We start from the raw sequence: 16,448 nt of genomic DNA, 5'->3' as shown, positions 1-16,448 counted from the left end.
AAGGTTATTTTTGACCACAAGAACTATAGGAGAGAATGATTTCTATTTGGGTTTATACAGGTCAAATTTCTTTCAAACTAAGTTAGAAAATACCGACAAATTTCGCCAACTTTAGCTGTTTGGCTTCATCAGGGTAAAAAATAGATGTCAGACAACTTAAAAGCTAAAACTGTTACACTAAAACTATAAATGAAGGAAGAACCGAATACAATTGTATTTTTACAAAAAGCAGAAGAATGCACACATCACATGCATGGAGCGTGTATGATCTCACTTGTTGTTATGTATGAACGTTCTGTAATTGGCAGCATGATTTAATTCTGGCATGTTTAAAGATCTTATGAGGTTCTTCCAAATCTCAGGCAGAATTAATCCTTGGTTTCTATTTAGATTTTGTTTTGTGGATAACTGTTATGGCTTCTTTTATAATTCGGGAGCAGAAATCCTCCTCTAAGTAGGGCATGGAGCTTTTGTCCTGGAGAAATGAAAAGCTAACCTCGATTTGTCTTCTCTATTATTGTTTACATCTCCTACGTGTTCCTTTTTTCTGATTTCAAAACTTCTGGAGGTCTGACCAATATAGTTTAAACCGCATGAACAGGGAATTTTGTAGACTCTGGCATATTTGAAAAAAGGATGACTGTCTTTTGGAGATCTTAAGAATTAGCAGATGGTTTTTGAAGGTTTAAAAGCCACTCATATTCAATGTGGCTTGAGGAGTATAGCAATCTTATTAGAAACTGTCCCCGTATATGAATCACGATAGTGGCATTATAATGTATATCTTCAGACTGTCTTTGTGTGTGGGGGGGGGGGGGTCACAGAAAAGTATGCTTGTGGATCAATTTTCTAGGATAACCATTGTTTATAAGGTTATTTGATATCAGGTTTGGGTATGTATACAATGCTAAGTTTCTGAGAAATGTGGTGGGAAGAAGTGAAAATTTAGCATTGTACACATGCTAAAAAATAGAGCCTCTCTCATCACTACAGATGATAAAGACCTCAAAGATGAACTATCCCCGATATCAAATAACCTTATAAGCAATGGCTATCCTAGAAAATTGATCCACAAGATACTTTTCTGTGACCCCCCCACAAAGACAGCCTGAAGATATACATTATAATTCCACTATCGTGATTCCATATACGGGGACAGTTTCCAATAAGATTGCTATACTCTTCAAGCCACATTGAATACGAGTGGCTTTTAAACCTTCAAAAACCATCTGCTAATTCTTAAGATCTCCAAAAGACAGTCATCCTTTTTTCAAATATGCCAGAGTCTACAACATCCCCTGTTCGTGCAGTTTAAACTATATTGGTCAGACCTCCAGAAGTTTTGAAATCAGAAAAAAGGAACACGTAGGAGATGTAAACAATAATAGAGAACACAAATCGGGGTTAGCTTTTCATTTCTCCAGGACAAAAGCTCCATGCCCTACTTAGAGGAGGATTTCTGCTCTCGAATTATAAAAGAAGCCATAACAGTTATCCACAAAACAAAATCTAAATAGAAACCAAGGATTAATTCTGCCTGAGATTTGGAAGAACCTCATAAGATCTTTAAATATGCCAGAATTAAATCTTGCTGCCAATTACAGAACGTTCATACATAACAACAACAAGTGAGATCATACATGCTCCATGCGTGTGATATGTGCATTCTTCTGCTTTTTGTAAAAATACAATTGTATTCGGTTCTTCCTTCATTTATAGTTTTAGAGTAACAGTTTTAGTATTTAAGTTGTCTTACATCTATTTTTTACCCCGACGAAGCCAAACAGCTAAAGTTGGTGAAACTTGTCAGTATTTTCTAACTTAGTTTAAAAGAAATTTGACCTGTATAAACTCAAATAGAAGTCAATCTCTCCTATAGTTTTTGGGGTCAAAAATAACCTTTTTATCATTATAAGTAGAAATATATTTGGTCAGCAAGATTAACCAAATTTAATTTAATTAATTAAAATGAATTATTAATTATTATATTGACTGAATTAACTAACTTCAATGTCAACAATTCCAATTTCAGTGCTCTGCTCTTGAGAAAGCTACATGTGATAGAACAGCAATTTCTTTGCAAAACTTGGGTATGAACATTGTTAATGGTCATAGTAAATGAAGTTCAATTAAATATAATGAAGTTGAAAACCAATATAGTTTAAGCCGCACGAACAGGGGATGTTGTAGACTCCGGCATATTTGAAAAAAGGATGACTGTCTTTTGGAGATCTTAAGAATTGGCAGATGGTTTTTGAAGGTTTAAAAGTAATTTTTTTTTGTGGAATGTAACATAATGACAATCTCTTGTTTATGATCTCTGTGAACATACCATGGTGTCTTTTTCTGACAAGAATCAAGACTATTACAAAGTTCATGATTAAAAGCAATGATGCATTAGTTTTGTGTCATAAATAAGGATTAGGAATTAAAACAGTCAGACAGGCACTCCAGCTGATAATGGACCACAACAATATCAACTGTTTGCTAACACTAATCCATTATTATTTTCAGTCTAGATCCCTTTTATATATTCACTTAATACAGCATAATATGTGATATAGAGGCATAACATATTCATTTTACATTACCTATATATTCACTATATATATACATTATATATTCACTTAATACAGCATAATATGTGATATAGAGGCATAACATAAAAAACTATTTTACATTACCTATGCTGAGCAATCAACAAGTAAATGCAACTAGTTCGGGATTAGCTTCCTTGAAATAAACAGGGTGCAAGGTATCAGTGTTAATGCATTATCAACAATCAATTTCTCCCTGCTGTTTTCACTATTGGTTTAAACTTGCAACCATTCTATGCATGTTTTTACTCCATACTTTGCAGTACTTCAGTACTATTAATATTTTATATTTCAGTACTATTAATACTGAAATGAGAGTAAACACTAGACTATTTGTAAAAATTGTACAGTTCTATTTTTCTTGCAATTAAAAAAAATATCTAACATCAAATATTTGATTTTCAAAAAAAATTAAACATTCAATTTCAAGATTATGTGCATACACTGGTGCCCAAAAGCTAAGAATGAACTACATCTACATTTTTACCTGTATATGAAAAAATTTTCATGACTACAGCCAAATGAACATAAATTTGTCAGCATACTAATATATTATATTTTACCCAAAAAATGTGTTATAAATTTTGCACATATTAAATTACAATACATTTTTGGCAAAAGTTATAAATTTCCTAAGGACCTAGTTAAGGAATTAATGTACAGCTTACAGAAAATTATGCAGAGAGACATTTCAGTATGGAATATGTCCACCCCAAACTATAATGCAGCTCTCACAATGCCATACCATGCTTAGCACCAAGTGATTCAGGAGTTCTTGAGACAAACTGGTCCACTCCTCCTTCAGACCTTGTTTTTGGAGGGAGTTTTGAGCAGTGATGAATCTTACTACTGCGTCCCTAACATGTTCTATGGAATTGGGATCTGGAGAACATGTTGACCACTCAATTCGATTAATATCCTTGCTCTCCAGAAGTATCTCTACTGATTGCATGCGATGTGGTGTGGCACTGTCATCCATAAAAATGAAATCTTTGCCTACAGCACCACAGAACAATCGAACATGATGTTGAAGAACTTTGTTGCAATATCGTTCACCAGTCATAGACCCTTTTTCCAGCACTTATAACTTGGTGCATCTATTAAGCATAATGTCTCCCCACACCATGACCTAGCACTGCCGTATCTATCCCTTTCTAGAACATTCTTGTGATGGTAAGCAGTAACATTTTCATGCCAGATCAAATGTCATCTAGAATTGGAGGAACCACTAAAATGACTCATCTGGAAAGAGTATATTAGCCATTGGTGTCTTGTCCAATTTTATGGATAAAATTGGACAACACCACTGAAAATGTGCTCTACGATGAGCTGTGGATGAAGGGATGCATACTACTGCCTTTGGGTATATAGGTCTACTTGTCACAGTAGTCTTGCCACAGTTTGTTAAGATATACATGTACTTGTGCTTGAATAGGGCTGACTTGCAAGCTGATCTGCCATGGTGTGTTGATTATGTTTTGCCATTATAATGAAAAATCTGTCTTCATGCTCCATGGTAAAACAAGAGCAACCACTTAGCATATGTCTGGAACACATTCCATTGGCTTGAAATGTTACACAAAGCTTGGATATAACACTATATGAGATTCCAAACTCTCTGGCTATATCAGTAATTCTGCAGCCTTCTTCGAGCTGTCCTATAATTCTTCCTCAAATGAAATCATCTAGATGCCTTTGATATATTACAAAACATCACAGTTTGCAATTTTATTCCTTCATGAAAAGAGCTTCCTTCAAACACAATTTGCTTAGTGCAGCCTTTTGCCCTTTATTCTGTTGAGTGCTACCATGTGACCCCTTTGTGTATGATTCGAAAAATGTAATGTATATCTGCTTTCCTCTAAATCGGCAGTTATATAAATAGTCACAAGCTGATTCATCTGAATTTGTGATTGTGATTTGTGATTGTAATCTTCAGAAATAGTATTCATCCTTAGGTTTTGGACACTAGTGTAATTATTATTTCAGACTCAAATACTGATAATACACTGCCTGAAGTTCAACTCAGTGATAATTACTTCATGATTCTGTTTAATTATGAAAATAACATTTCAAATCATATAACTGTCAACAATATAACAAACTAATTACTTGCCTGATGTGCTCCTAAAAATATTCCAACACCCAGATCAGTCCTTCCTATTTCTTCTACTAGGACTGCATACTGAGTATTATTAAGTCCCAATCCACCATACTTTTCAGGAACTTGAAGACCATATGCACCCAAATTTCTTAGACCTTGCACTACTTTTTCTTCTACTCTCTCCATTTCATCATTTTTTGAAGGATTATTTACCTCCTTTAAAGAATATAACATTACATTTTTATCAATTAACACTCATCACATATTACATAAACTTAATTTAGATTTCTTAGAAGTGCAACTATTATGCTGATTTAAGAACAATATACAGTCAACCCTCCTATAACGCGATTAATTCATACCGTGTTATAAGAAACTCAGATTTAACGTGCAAACCAGGTTAATTCGTGCCGCGTTATATGGAAACCGCGCTATAAGAAACTCGGAATTAGTACGAATCAGATTGATTTGTACCGCGTTATGTGGGAACCGCGTGGAGTGAAACTCGGAAGTAAGTAAAATCACTTGTTAATCAGTTTGATTCGTTCTGTGTAAGATTTGATAAGATTTCCACTCATTGGAATCTTTTTGGCTATACAGTCTTCCAACCAGATCATCAATGCTCGTTCCATTTTAACCATATTAATGTTTCGCGCGCGGGTGACACGTTTCGCACCTAACGGACAGCCATCTGCCATAGTTTTCCTTATCTTTTCTGCATTTTTCTCTACGGTTCGAATTGTAGATTCATTCAAATTTATCGATTTTGCAACAGGCGATATTTTTTCTCTGCCCTTTAAACGATTTAAAATTTGGATTTTGTCCTCAAGAGATATAAACTTTCTTTTTAACTGTTTCCTTGTTTCTTTTGTGTCTGACATTATGCAAACCTGGGGTTAACAATTATTTTACAACAAATAAAAAATATTACCTACAGTATTATGTAATGTTGTCCAATTACGATAACACAAATTAAGCGAGCAAAAGGCACTTTATTGAACACTAATCGTGATATGTACGTCTGCACGGATTTACAGACAGTTTCCTACTAAGTTGCACTTAAAATTGATGACAAAGTGGGTGGTTGCAACAGCGAAAGTTCGGCAGCGCTATTGGATTAAAAAAAAAAAAAAAATTCACGCAAATACGCAACAGCCAATCATACGGTCTATTTTAAGCATTAAAACAGAGCACTGTGAACAATCTGCATCGTTTCTTCGCTTATAGGGAAATTCCCTGATAACTGAAATTGGAAAATGGTGATGTACCTTCACCAAAAAGAAGGGAATTCTGTTAATTTCAACTGTAAAAATTTAACACATAGATAAATTCATGCTATAGAGAATCTTCTTAAACCAATTAAGTTGATGGAATGTTGTTGAACGGAAACCGCGTTATAAGAGTACCGCATTATAGGCTGTTGCAATTTTGGCTCCGTGTTATATGGAACCGGTGTTACAGTAAACCCTCCTATAACTATAACTATAAAAAAATTATATTTTCAACAGTACAAGTAACCCCAGTATAACACAGCATTCCTACAACATGGTTTCGCTCTAACACGGTTCGAGAATTGGGGAAAATCCCCGTATAACACGGCATTCCTATAACACGTTCTCACTCTAACACGGTTTGAGAATTGGAGAAATTTAAAACTAATTACATCAAGAAATCGTTGCAATGGGTTTTGAATAAAGTCGACGAAAAATCTATCGAAGTCATGGAGGCATGGAAACTTTTTACAATTTTGGACTGTATTAATCTCATTACTTCATCCATCAAAGAAATAAAACTGACAACATTAAATGCCCGTTGGTAAAATATATGGATAAATATAAAAGAAGTATTACAATTGGGTAGGAGTTAATCACAAGATGACAGTTCCCCTCCTTTATTTTTTTGTAATCCTCTTGATTCATGATAACAGTAGCATTGTCATTATCAACTTTAGTAATCATGTAAAAATAGTCATAATTTATAATTATGAATCTTTTTACAATTGTTTCTCTATTATGTATATCATTAGTTTTGGTTTCATAACAGGTACATCGGCACTTGCGATGTGCCATTATTGAGATTATTATTATTGTCAAAATAAAATGTCAACCATTTAAAAGTTGATGTACTTACCAGAACCTGATAGTTATGCTACTTTCAATCCTTTTATTGTAGTTTAAAATTATTAAGTGTTGTGTTTTATAAAGACATTCTCATTGTGCTAACAGAGAAGAGTCACCTCAACTTCTTGCTTTCATTTTATACATATTTGGTTTCAATGCTATAAATTTTCATCAAAATATATAATTCAGTTTCCCTTTAGTATAATTCATTTGAGCTATTTAAGAATCACAATTCTGTTTCCTGCTCAACAAATAATGAAATTATTTATCAATCTATTTCCACTATTTTCATTAGTCATTGGTTCTAACTGCATCTATATAAAATAATATTAATGTGAAAATTTGTATAAGTTGGTGAGTATCTGTATATATAAATTATGTCATTCCAACAATTACAATGTTATACTTTATATTTTAATTCTATCTTCTTCTTCTTCTGCAGCTTCTCCCACTTAAGTGGGGTCACTGTTTGTTATGAGTCTCCTCCACACCTTCCTGTCTTGGGCTGTCACCACATCCAAGTTCTTCATCTTCAAGTCCTCTTCTACCAGCTCCCTCCATCTCTTCTTTGGCCGCCCACGCTTCCGCCTTCCTTGCACATCCATCTGCATGACCCTTTTTCCCACATATTCGTCCTACCTCCTCATCACATGACCAAACCATCTCAACCTTGCCTCCTGTATTTTCGCTCCTAAGTTCGTAACTTTCACTGTTCCCCTGACATAGTCATTTCTCAGATGATCCTTTCTGGTCACACCGCACATCCACCTAAGCATTCTCATCTCTGCTACTTCCATCCTGCTGATGTTATTTTTCCTCAGGGCCACAGTTTCTATAGCATATGTCATAGCTGACCTCACTACTGTCCTATAAATTTTGCCTTTCAGATTGATCGGCACCCTTTTATCGCATAACACTCCAGCCATCTCCCTCCAGTTCCTCCAACCTGCTTGTATCCTGCATCCCACTTCCTTCTCAGCTCCTCCATCTTCTTCCACTGTTGAACCTAAGTATCTAAAGTCTCTCACCTTCCAGCTCCAGATCTGTCTCCTGGCCACCGCCCACTGCGCAACACATATACTCTGTCTTACTTCTGCTCAGTCTCATACCTCTCTCTTCCAGTACTTTTCTCCATCTTTCCAGTTTAGTTTCCGCTTCTTCTCTTGAATCTACACACAGCAAGATGTCATCTGCATACAACATTGTCCAAGGTGCATCTTCTCTCACCTCCTCTGTTACCACCTCCATCACAATATTAAACAGAAACGGACTTAATGCTGACCCTTGATGCAAGCCAACTGTTACTTGAAAACTTTCTGTCTGTACCAAACAGGTCCGAACACTTGTCTTCACATTTCTGTACATTGCCTGCACCAACCTGACATATTTCTCCGGCACCTTCTTCTCCCTCAGACACCTCCAGACTTCTTGCCTTGGCACTCTATCGTATGCTTTCTCCAGATCAATAAATACCAGATGTAGCTCCCTTTGTTTCTCTCGATATTTTTCCATCATCTGTCGTAACCCAAAGATAGCATCTGTTGTTGATCTACCAGGCATGAAGCCAAATTGTTCCTTTATATTTTAATTCTATAATAATTTTAATTTACAATAAAGCTAACAGAAAACCAGCTCATAGAAAAGTGACCTATACAAATGGTTTTATCAATCACTAGTTCTATGAGTTAATAAAAATCTGTCAGTTCTACTGCAAAGTCCCACTGCATTAACACTACAGTAAGGGAAGAATTCTGTTCTGAATCTTTATTAGCAGACGAGTTCATTTATCATTAATCTCGTTTTTAAATAGAATGTTTTTACAAAACATTCCATAAGCAGCAAATAGTGAACAATTAAGTTGGAAAATATAATATTACTATATCAGATTTTCAATACAAACACATTATTCCTTCTCTTTGGCTAAGAACAATATTTTAACATTGGTTGAGGCCACCAATACATCTCCAGTGTTGATATTGACAAGTATCAACTCTGAACACTGATAAATAGGGATACTTGAAGAACATAGATAGTTCGTAATCCTGCTGAAAGTTATTTTTGTAGAAAGGCTTATACATTGGCTGCTCATTTGCTGTTTTAGTGCATGCGTGCACGTGTCTTGAACTTGATCTTAAGTTCCCATGAAGATGGCAACGTGATGTTGCCGAAATACAGGAACTATATATTAAAGTTTATTTTAATTTATATTCCAATTTATGTTGTGAATTCCTTAAGTAATTCAATAATCATGCTGAAAGTTAAGTAATTTTTTTCAAATTTTTGCTAATACCGAGTTATTTAGACTCAAGTAAAATGTGTAGATTTTCTTAATAATATATATTGTTGCTATGGCATAATGCATAGTAGAACAATGGCAGCCAAGACATCTTTGTTGGGCAAATGAAATTTGTGTAAAGATTTTGTGAGATGTATTCATTGTGAAAGAAGAATGAAACTGGCAATCGAGTGTGTAAGTATTTTGAGACTGAGTGCAGAGAGAACAATACATGATAGTAGAGCAAAAAGTATTAACAGAAGACCAGAAAGTTGTAATATCAGTGATAATACTGAAAATGCAGTGGCAGAAGTTCAGGAGAACACAGAAGCCCTGAATAATTAAATAGTATGCTTGCATGCACTCCTTCTCAAGACAAAGCATGAGATTGAAAGGCTGAAATTTAATTGAAGTGAGAACAGCAAAAGGAAAAGATTTGAAGCTAAAAAGAAGATTGTGAGAATAAATGGGAAAGAATATAAGATATATATATATATATATATTTATGATGATTAAGATGGGAGTACTTCATGAAAGCGTGACAAAATCTTGTTTCCCTGGTTTGAAAATTAATATTAGTGATGCTGACAGAATACAGAAAGAGGAGGTGAAAGAATTGGTTGATTTGACTGGCACCACTGACCTGAAAAATGAGAAGTATTATATGAGGAAGGATGTGAACAAGTCATTGGAAGAAGCAGGGGAAAAAAATACAAGAGGGTGATGTTTGTAAGTCTGATGTCATGCTATGATAGACGTGAACTGAGAAGGAGTGCGATGATAGCTAATGAATCAATACACAGGTAGTGTAAACAGAATGATGTAGAGTTTGTGGACTCAGTCTGAGTTTCATGAATGCAAAGACTTGTATAATGTTGACAGAGTGCACTTGAATGGATCTGAAGTTAAGTGTCTAGAGAGAGCCTTGTTCACTGAGAGTATGGAAGTGCAACATCAGAGAAAACTAAAGAAATTAGGATAGATGCAGGCAAGTGCATATAAAGGCAACTATGAAGCAAATAAGTATGTGAATGAAAAAAAATGTAGAATCTGGTCTCTCAGGCAACAATATCAAATGAGGTAGTTTAATTCAGGATGTAAAGGTGATTGGGGGCTTAAGGGGATGCTACAGTTTCTATATACTCACGCAAGAAGTATCAGGAATGAAAGGCAGGAGTTTTTGGCATTGGTTAGCACAACCTCACCAAAAGTTAATCATTAGTGACACATGGCTGACAGCAGATGGCATAGTTACAGAGATACAATGTGATGGATTTAGTTTTTATTTAGAAGGATAGAGTAGACAGGATAGGGGTGGGATTGAGGCCAGTGAATAGGACAAAATATAAAATTGGTTGCGCATCAGCGGATTAGTAATTACGTGAATTTCAACTTGGAAGCAGACTGGGAGGAGGAAAGATAACATTGCAGGAAGGAATTTGAATTTATATATTTACTGAGATATTGACTCTAATTGGGAAGAGTGATCGTGAAATCTTAAATTTGGGAGGTAGCAAAACATATGGAAATCTGAGTTAAGAAGGGGCATATGGGGAACCTACAAGGCAGCTGATTATGACACATTTAGTATGCAGCTTCTGTAAAAAAAGAAAATATTGTGGATGGAATATATGGAGAAAGGTGACTGGCATGGTAAGAAAGGCAAAATCAAAATATGAGAAGAAATTAGCCAAGCAGGCCAAAGGAAAGCCCAAAGAGTTATTTTGTTATGTGAGAAATGGGAGGAAGAATGACTATGGACAGATAACTTGGATGAGTGCTGATGATAGAGAGGTGACAAAGGCAGACAAAATATCAGGCTACTGAGTGACCACTTTAGAAGGGTATATCATCCAGGTGAGGATATTGTTATGACAGAGGTGACAGGGACTTTTGTGAGAAGAGAGGATAAATTGGATGCACTTAGGATATTGCAGAATCTGAATTCAAATATAGCTGTTAGGACTGGACTTGATAGGATATTGGCTTGTGTTTTATGAGAATATGGGAGCTGGCAATGCCTTTAACTAAGCTGTTTAGTTTAAGTTTCAACTCTGGCAAAGTTCCAAGAGAGTGGAAGGAGAGCAAAATAATTCCTTTATATAAAGGAGGAGTTAAGTCTGTTGTAGCAAATAACAGACCAATCAGAATCTCAGGAGTGGTGGTAAAAGTCCTGGAAAAGTTGGTCAAAAAGAGAATTCAGGAATGGGTGGATAAGAACTTTTTTGGTCTCTATGAGGGGCAGCATAGTTTTTTGATGGTCATGTCTCAGCAATCTACAAACTTTTTATAAGAGAGTCGCAGCTGAGTTGGATAAAGGGAATAATGGATTCATAATGATACTGTTGAATTTTGAACTGCAAAGGTGTTTGAAAGGATACCTTTGCAGTTTTTTTGTTATGCAAACTGCAACATATAGACATGGATATGAAACTTGTATGAATACAAGGGTGGCTAATGGACAGATACCAAAAAAAGTAGTATAAATAGCAGAATCCCAGAGAAGGCCGGTGACTAGTGGTGTGCTGACTTGGACCATTGCTGTTTAAATTGTACATAAATGATATAGGAAATAACTTAAAGGGAGATATTCAGTTGTTAGCTAGATGATGCAAAGTTGGGGAGAATAATAGTTAATCAAGGTGGAGAGCTTTCCAGATGATTTAATGTGGAAAAGTGGAAAATTATGCATTTTGGGATACAACAATTACAAGCTGTGTATCACATTGATGAAACTGCACTCTAGGAAATAAATGAAGCTAGGAATTTCAGAAAAGGGTGTAGATAGAGAGTCGAAGTTTAGAGTGCATACTGCTAAGGATGCCAAGGTAGCTCATAAGATTATTTGGCTATTGAAGAACACACTAACAAGTAGAGATAAGGAAGTTATTCCTCTTTATAAGGCCTTGATACATTCACATCTGGACTACTGTGTTCAGGTCTGGTCTCCTGGGGATGAGGAAGTGATAACCAGTCAACATCTTGATCATTCACTGAGATGAATGACTAAGATGTTGAGTGATCTTAATATGCTCTATGAGGATAGACTGAGGGTTTGTGAGTTGCAGAAGTTAGTTGATTCACAAAAAAGAAGGGATATGATAAAAACTTGTAAGTTACTTAAAGGGTTTTACAGGATTAATACAGAGGAAATGTTTCAGCACTTGGCTAGAGAGGAAAAACAAGAGGTTGCTCCAGGAAGCTGAGTAAGTACATGTGTGGTTAGCAGGTAATGTGAGGACTATATATTATTTGATTGGAGAGTGGTGAATGAACAGAATGGGTTGCCTGTCAGTTGTGAGTGCTTTGTCAGTTAATGGGTTGAAGGACAGGTATGAAAAACATTGTGTGGATAGTTTGGGCCTCTTGTAATGAGTTGGACTCCTGTACAATAATGATGATAAATACGTTGGCAACACATCAAGAAGAATAGCTCAATTATTAAAATTAATCAAAATCAGAACAGTCTTCAAACCAGTGAGAGACCAAGGTAAACAAACATTCTAAGGGTATACAACATTCTTTGTTCCTTGAAAGCTGTATGTGGGTCAAACTGGAAGTTTTGAAATCTGTAAAAAAAGAACATGTAGGTGATGTCGGAAATGAGAGAAGAAAGAAGCATACTCTGAAGCACACTGAGGATATAGTAGAGGTATTGTTGGATCCTACTTCTTCTCAATCTATGCTTTGGATCCGACATGATTACTATTACGACGTTCTTAACTAATTGATAAGTTGCAAGTTGATTTCTAATTCAAATATAGAGAAAATTTATATTTCAAGACTGCGCCACTTTATATCTGAATTAGTTCAAGAATTGAAGATAAACCAACTCTCAACTACCCTTCCTTTATATGTTGTTATTATATATACTGGCCAAGAATATTTAACTTACTTAATTTACCCGCTTTGATTCGAATATTTTATGAATGGTGCAGTAAAAGAGATTCAGGCAAAATACAACCTTTGATTAACAAAAACAAACATTTAATTTTAGAATTACAAATTATACACTTAAGATCAAATCAGTAATTAAGATATCACAAACATTTTAGCTTCTCTGATAAGTACAATCATACAAACTCAGACAATGGTAAATCTGTCATCTCTAGTACAGTCTTCTTGCAGTTCCTTAAGTTCCAAATACAATAAAGTTTTCAGTAACACACCTCTTCACAAACAAACATTTTTAATTTTACACTTCAGTTAATTCTCACCAATAGTTACTGTTAATATAAGGAAATTCTAGGATGAAACTCACACACTTCTCTGTATAGAAATATTAATGGTTGGAATAATCTTACCGATAATCTTTTTTCTTCATCTACTTATACGTAAACACTTTAAACAGTATACGGCATTCATTAAATAAATCTTCTAAGCAATAACTGAATTAATCATCGGTCACTATACACATAAACAAACGTTCTTGCATGAAATACTACTGATCACTTATGAATTAAGGCAATACACAATAATTCCTTAACATGAGGTTTTATATGCACAGCTGTTCATTCTTCCTGCATTCATTTAATTCTTTAGGCAATATATTTCTAAGCACAGCTAACGGTAAACTTCAACTTTACAGCCTCTACTATTCGCTAATAACTATGTGTTGCTTCAAGGTTCTGTATGTCCTTGAAAGGTTGGCCCTGAAATTGAATCTCAACTCAAATATCGCTAGTCTATTTAGTAGTCACTCAGCTGTCTTCCGTAGCTATAATTGTTATTCTACAATTTATCAGCTAACCGCCTCTTGACTAGTAGACTTTATTAGCTGCTTGAGTGACTTGCCGACTCGCTATTATCGCACTGTGATTCCCGAATGCCGAATGCTCCGATTCCAACCTAATGCCAATCCTCTCCTTTTTCTCTCTCTTAATTAATCTAATCTCTGTATATTTTCAGCGTTCTTCCCTTTTTATATCCATTCTTCACGCCTAAATTATTCTCATGATTTCTTTCTAAAACTCTTTTCAATAAACCTTCTCCTCGCGTGGTGTTCCAAAGCGTGCTCGCTCACTTACACATGTCTCCATGACAACCAAACAAAATATAATAAAATTGAGGTATTGCACAACGCTAAACTTCTACAAATAGGAATAAATAAAAAATATTTACATTTCAATTAATGCGCAGTTAAATTATCAAATATAAATTCTATATTAACATAGAAATAAGCTAAATAGCTTGATAATATTTTAACTCAGAGTTTTTCTACTATTAATACATATATTCTTGATTAAATAATTAAATATTAGATAAAATTAAAGGCAGTTATATGAATATTAAATTATAAACAAGTGATTTACATTAAATAATATTTACAAATGTAGCCGTTGCTATGGTGGATTATGTTGGATTCTGAGGTGAGTATTAATAATTTAAATTTCTCTTCATTCAGAATCCAACAGTATTAAATGAGCAGTTCATAAAGTATTCCATTCTTGTGATTGTAACATAATGCAAAACTTGAGAGCAGTAGGAATGGGGAGGAACCACTCATGGTGAGTGAGCAGGAGGTATATCAGAAATTGAGTAAACTTGATGTCAACAAGACCATGGGACTTGATGGTATCAGTGCATGTCTTGTAGGAATGTTCCAGGAAGTTTTGATGATTTGAAGACTAAGGCTTCGAATTATAAGCCAGTCTGCTCGTCTGGAGTTGTGGTCAAGGTGTTAGACAAGCTAGTGAGGATAGGGATTCAGAACTAGGTGGACAGCAATAGAAATCTCTTTAATGGACAGCATGGGTTAACTAAAGGAAAATTGTGTTTTAACAATCTGCTTACTTATAAAAAGGCAACGAATACATTGGACAAGGGGGGGGGGAGGATTATAATTAGATTTTGCAAAGGCTTTCGATAGATTATCACATGACAAAGTAGTAGTTAAATTGCAAAAGATGGGATTGTATAGTATATTAGTGAAATGGATTGGAGACTGGCTGTGTGATAGGTATCAACAGGTCATGTATGGGGAAGTGATATCCCAGAAGAGGAAAGTCACTAGTGGCATGCCCAAAGGGTCTGTTTTGGAGCCATTGTTGTTTAATTTGTATGTGAATGACATTGGAAAGGTCTTGAACGTTGATATACAGTTGTTTGCAGATGATGCAAAGTTGGTGAAAGTTATGAGAAGTAGAAGAGATGTAACAGCTTTGCAGGGGGACCTAAATGGACTGAGTGGGTGAGTGTATGGAGATGTCAGTTTAATGTTATAAAGTGTAAGGTTTTAAAATTTGAGAAGCAAAGATGAGATGCAGAGTATAAGACTGGTCGGAATATTTTGGAGGAGGTGAAGGATTTGGGAGTTGCGGCGGATGAGACTTGAAATTTTGTGGGCATTTTGCTAAAATTGTGAGGACGACATGGCGGATTGTGGGACTATGCAGAGAACACTGACATGTAGAAGTAAGGATGTTTTGATTCCATTGTACAAGACTTTGATCAGGCCTCATATGCATTACTGTGCACAGATTTGGTCAGCAGGTTTTCAAAAGGATGATTGAGATGCTGGAGAGGGATCCAGAGATAATTGACTAAGTTGGTTTCTGATCTCTGGAACATGAGAACAGATTGAGAGAATGCAAATTACAGAGCCTAGTTGATAGGAGGAGGAGGGGAGATATGATAGACATATAAGTTGGTAAGGGATAATTAGCAAATTAATGTGGATGAGATTTTTCATAGAATATCTGGAATGGGGAGAATGAGAGGCCATCCCTAGAAGCTGTATAAGGTGGGTGTGAGCAAGGAGTGAGGAGTAGATTTTTTGCATAGAGAATGGTGGATGATTGAAATGAACTGCCTGAGAGTGTGGTGAGTGTAGGGACAGTGACTGCATTTAAGTCAAGGTACAATGAGCTGTGCATGTGAGAGTTGGACCTCTTACGATGAGTCTCTCGACTCCATGGAGGACTGCTGATAATAATAATAATAATACTCTTAGCACACATCCTTGCAGAACATCACACAGTAGATTGGCAAGCTTCCTCCATGCCTTATTTAGAAGAAAATACTTTCCTCTTATTGTTCAAGGAGTCTTCTGAAATTATTTGCTTGAACACCACATTAAACAGAAACCAAGGACTTATGCTTCGTGACCTCTCTGATGCCAGCAACCACATACAGTGTACGCAATGATGTACAGACTGCACATGATGTGCTAATGATACACTGAAAAAAGACTAGATTGATAGTTTTAATCACATTTATAACTGTTTGTTAGATATTGTAAAGACAGGGAAACATGTCAGAGAAACATTCAGTTCTAATAAATAAGAAGTCTACAAGTCAAACTTAGTTGATCATTCAAAGTTAATATAAATTATTCATTGTGAGTTACTTAA

At 35.4% G+C, this 16,448-nt stretch overlaps 1 protein-coding gene across 1 annotated transcript in view; it reads right to left on the bottom strand.

Annotated features, from left to right (window-relative positions):
• Acadvl (Acyl-CoA dehydrogenase very long chain) overlaps window positions 1–16,448 on the bottom strand; it is a 208,329-nt gene that overhangs the window by 95,847 nt on the left and 96,034 nt on the right. The window contains exon 5 of the mRNA XM_090414015.1: window positions 4,714–4,917. Coding sequence (XP_090270141.1) covers window positions 4,714–4,917 — 204 coding nt within the window. The remainder of the gene's footprint in view (window positions 1–4,713; window positions 4,918–16,448) is intronic.

The sequence above is a fragment of the Typopeltis vanoorti genome, chromosome 24, assembly GCF_054136105.1.
Source record: "Typopeltis vanoorti isolate ZY-2024b chromosome 24, IOZ_Tvanoo_1.0, whole genome shotgun sequence".
In the NCBI taxonomy this organism is placed as follows: Eukaryota; Metazoa; Arthropoda; class Arachnida; order Uropygi; family Thelyphonidae; genus Typopeltis; species Typopeltis vanoorti.
The sequence above is the reverse complement of the archived record's forward strand: the minus strand, read 5'-3'. Positions and strand labels throughout refer to the sequence as shown.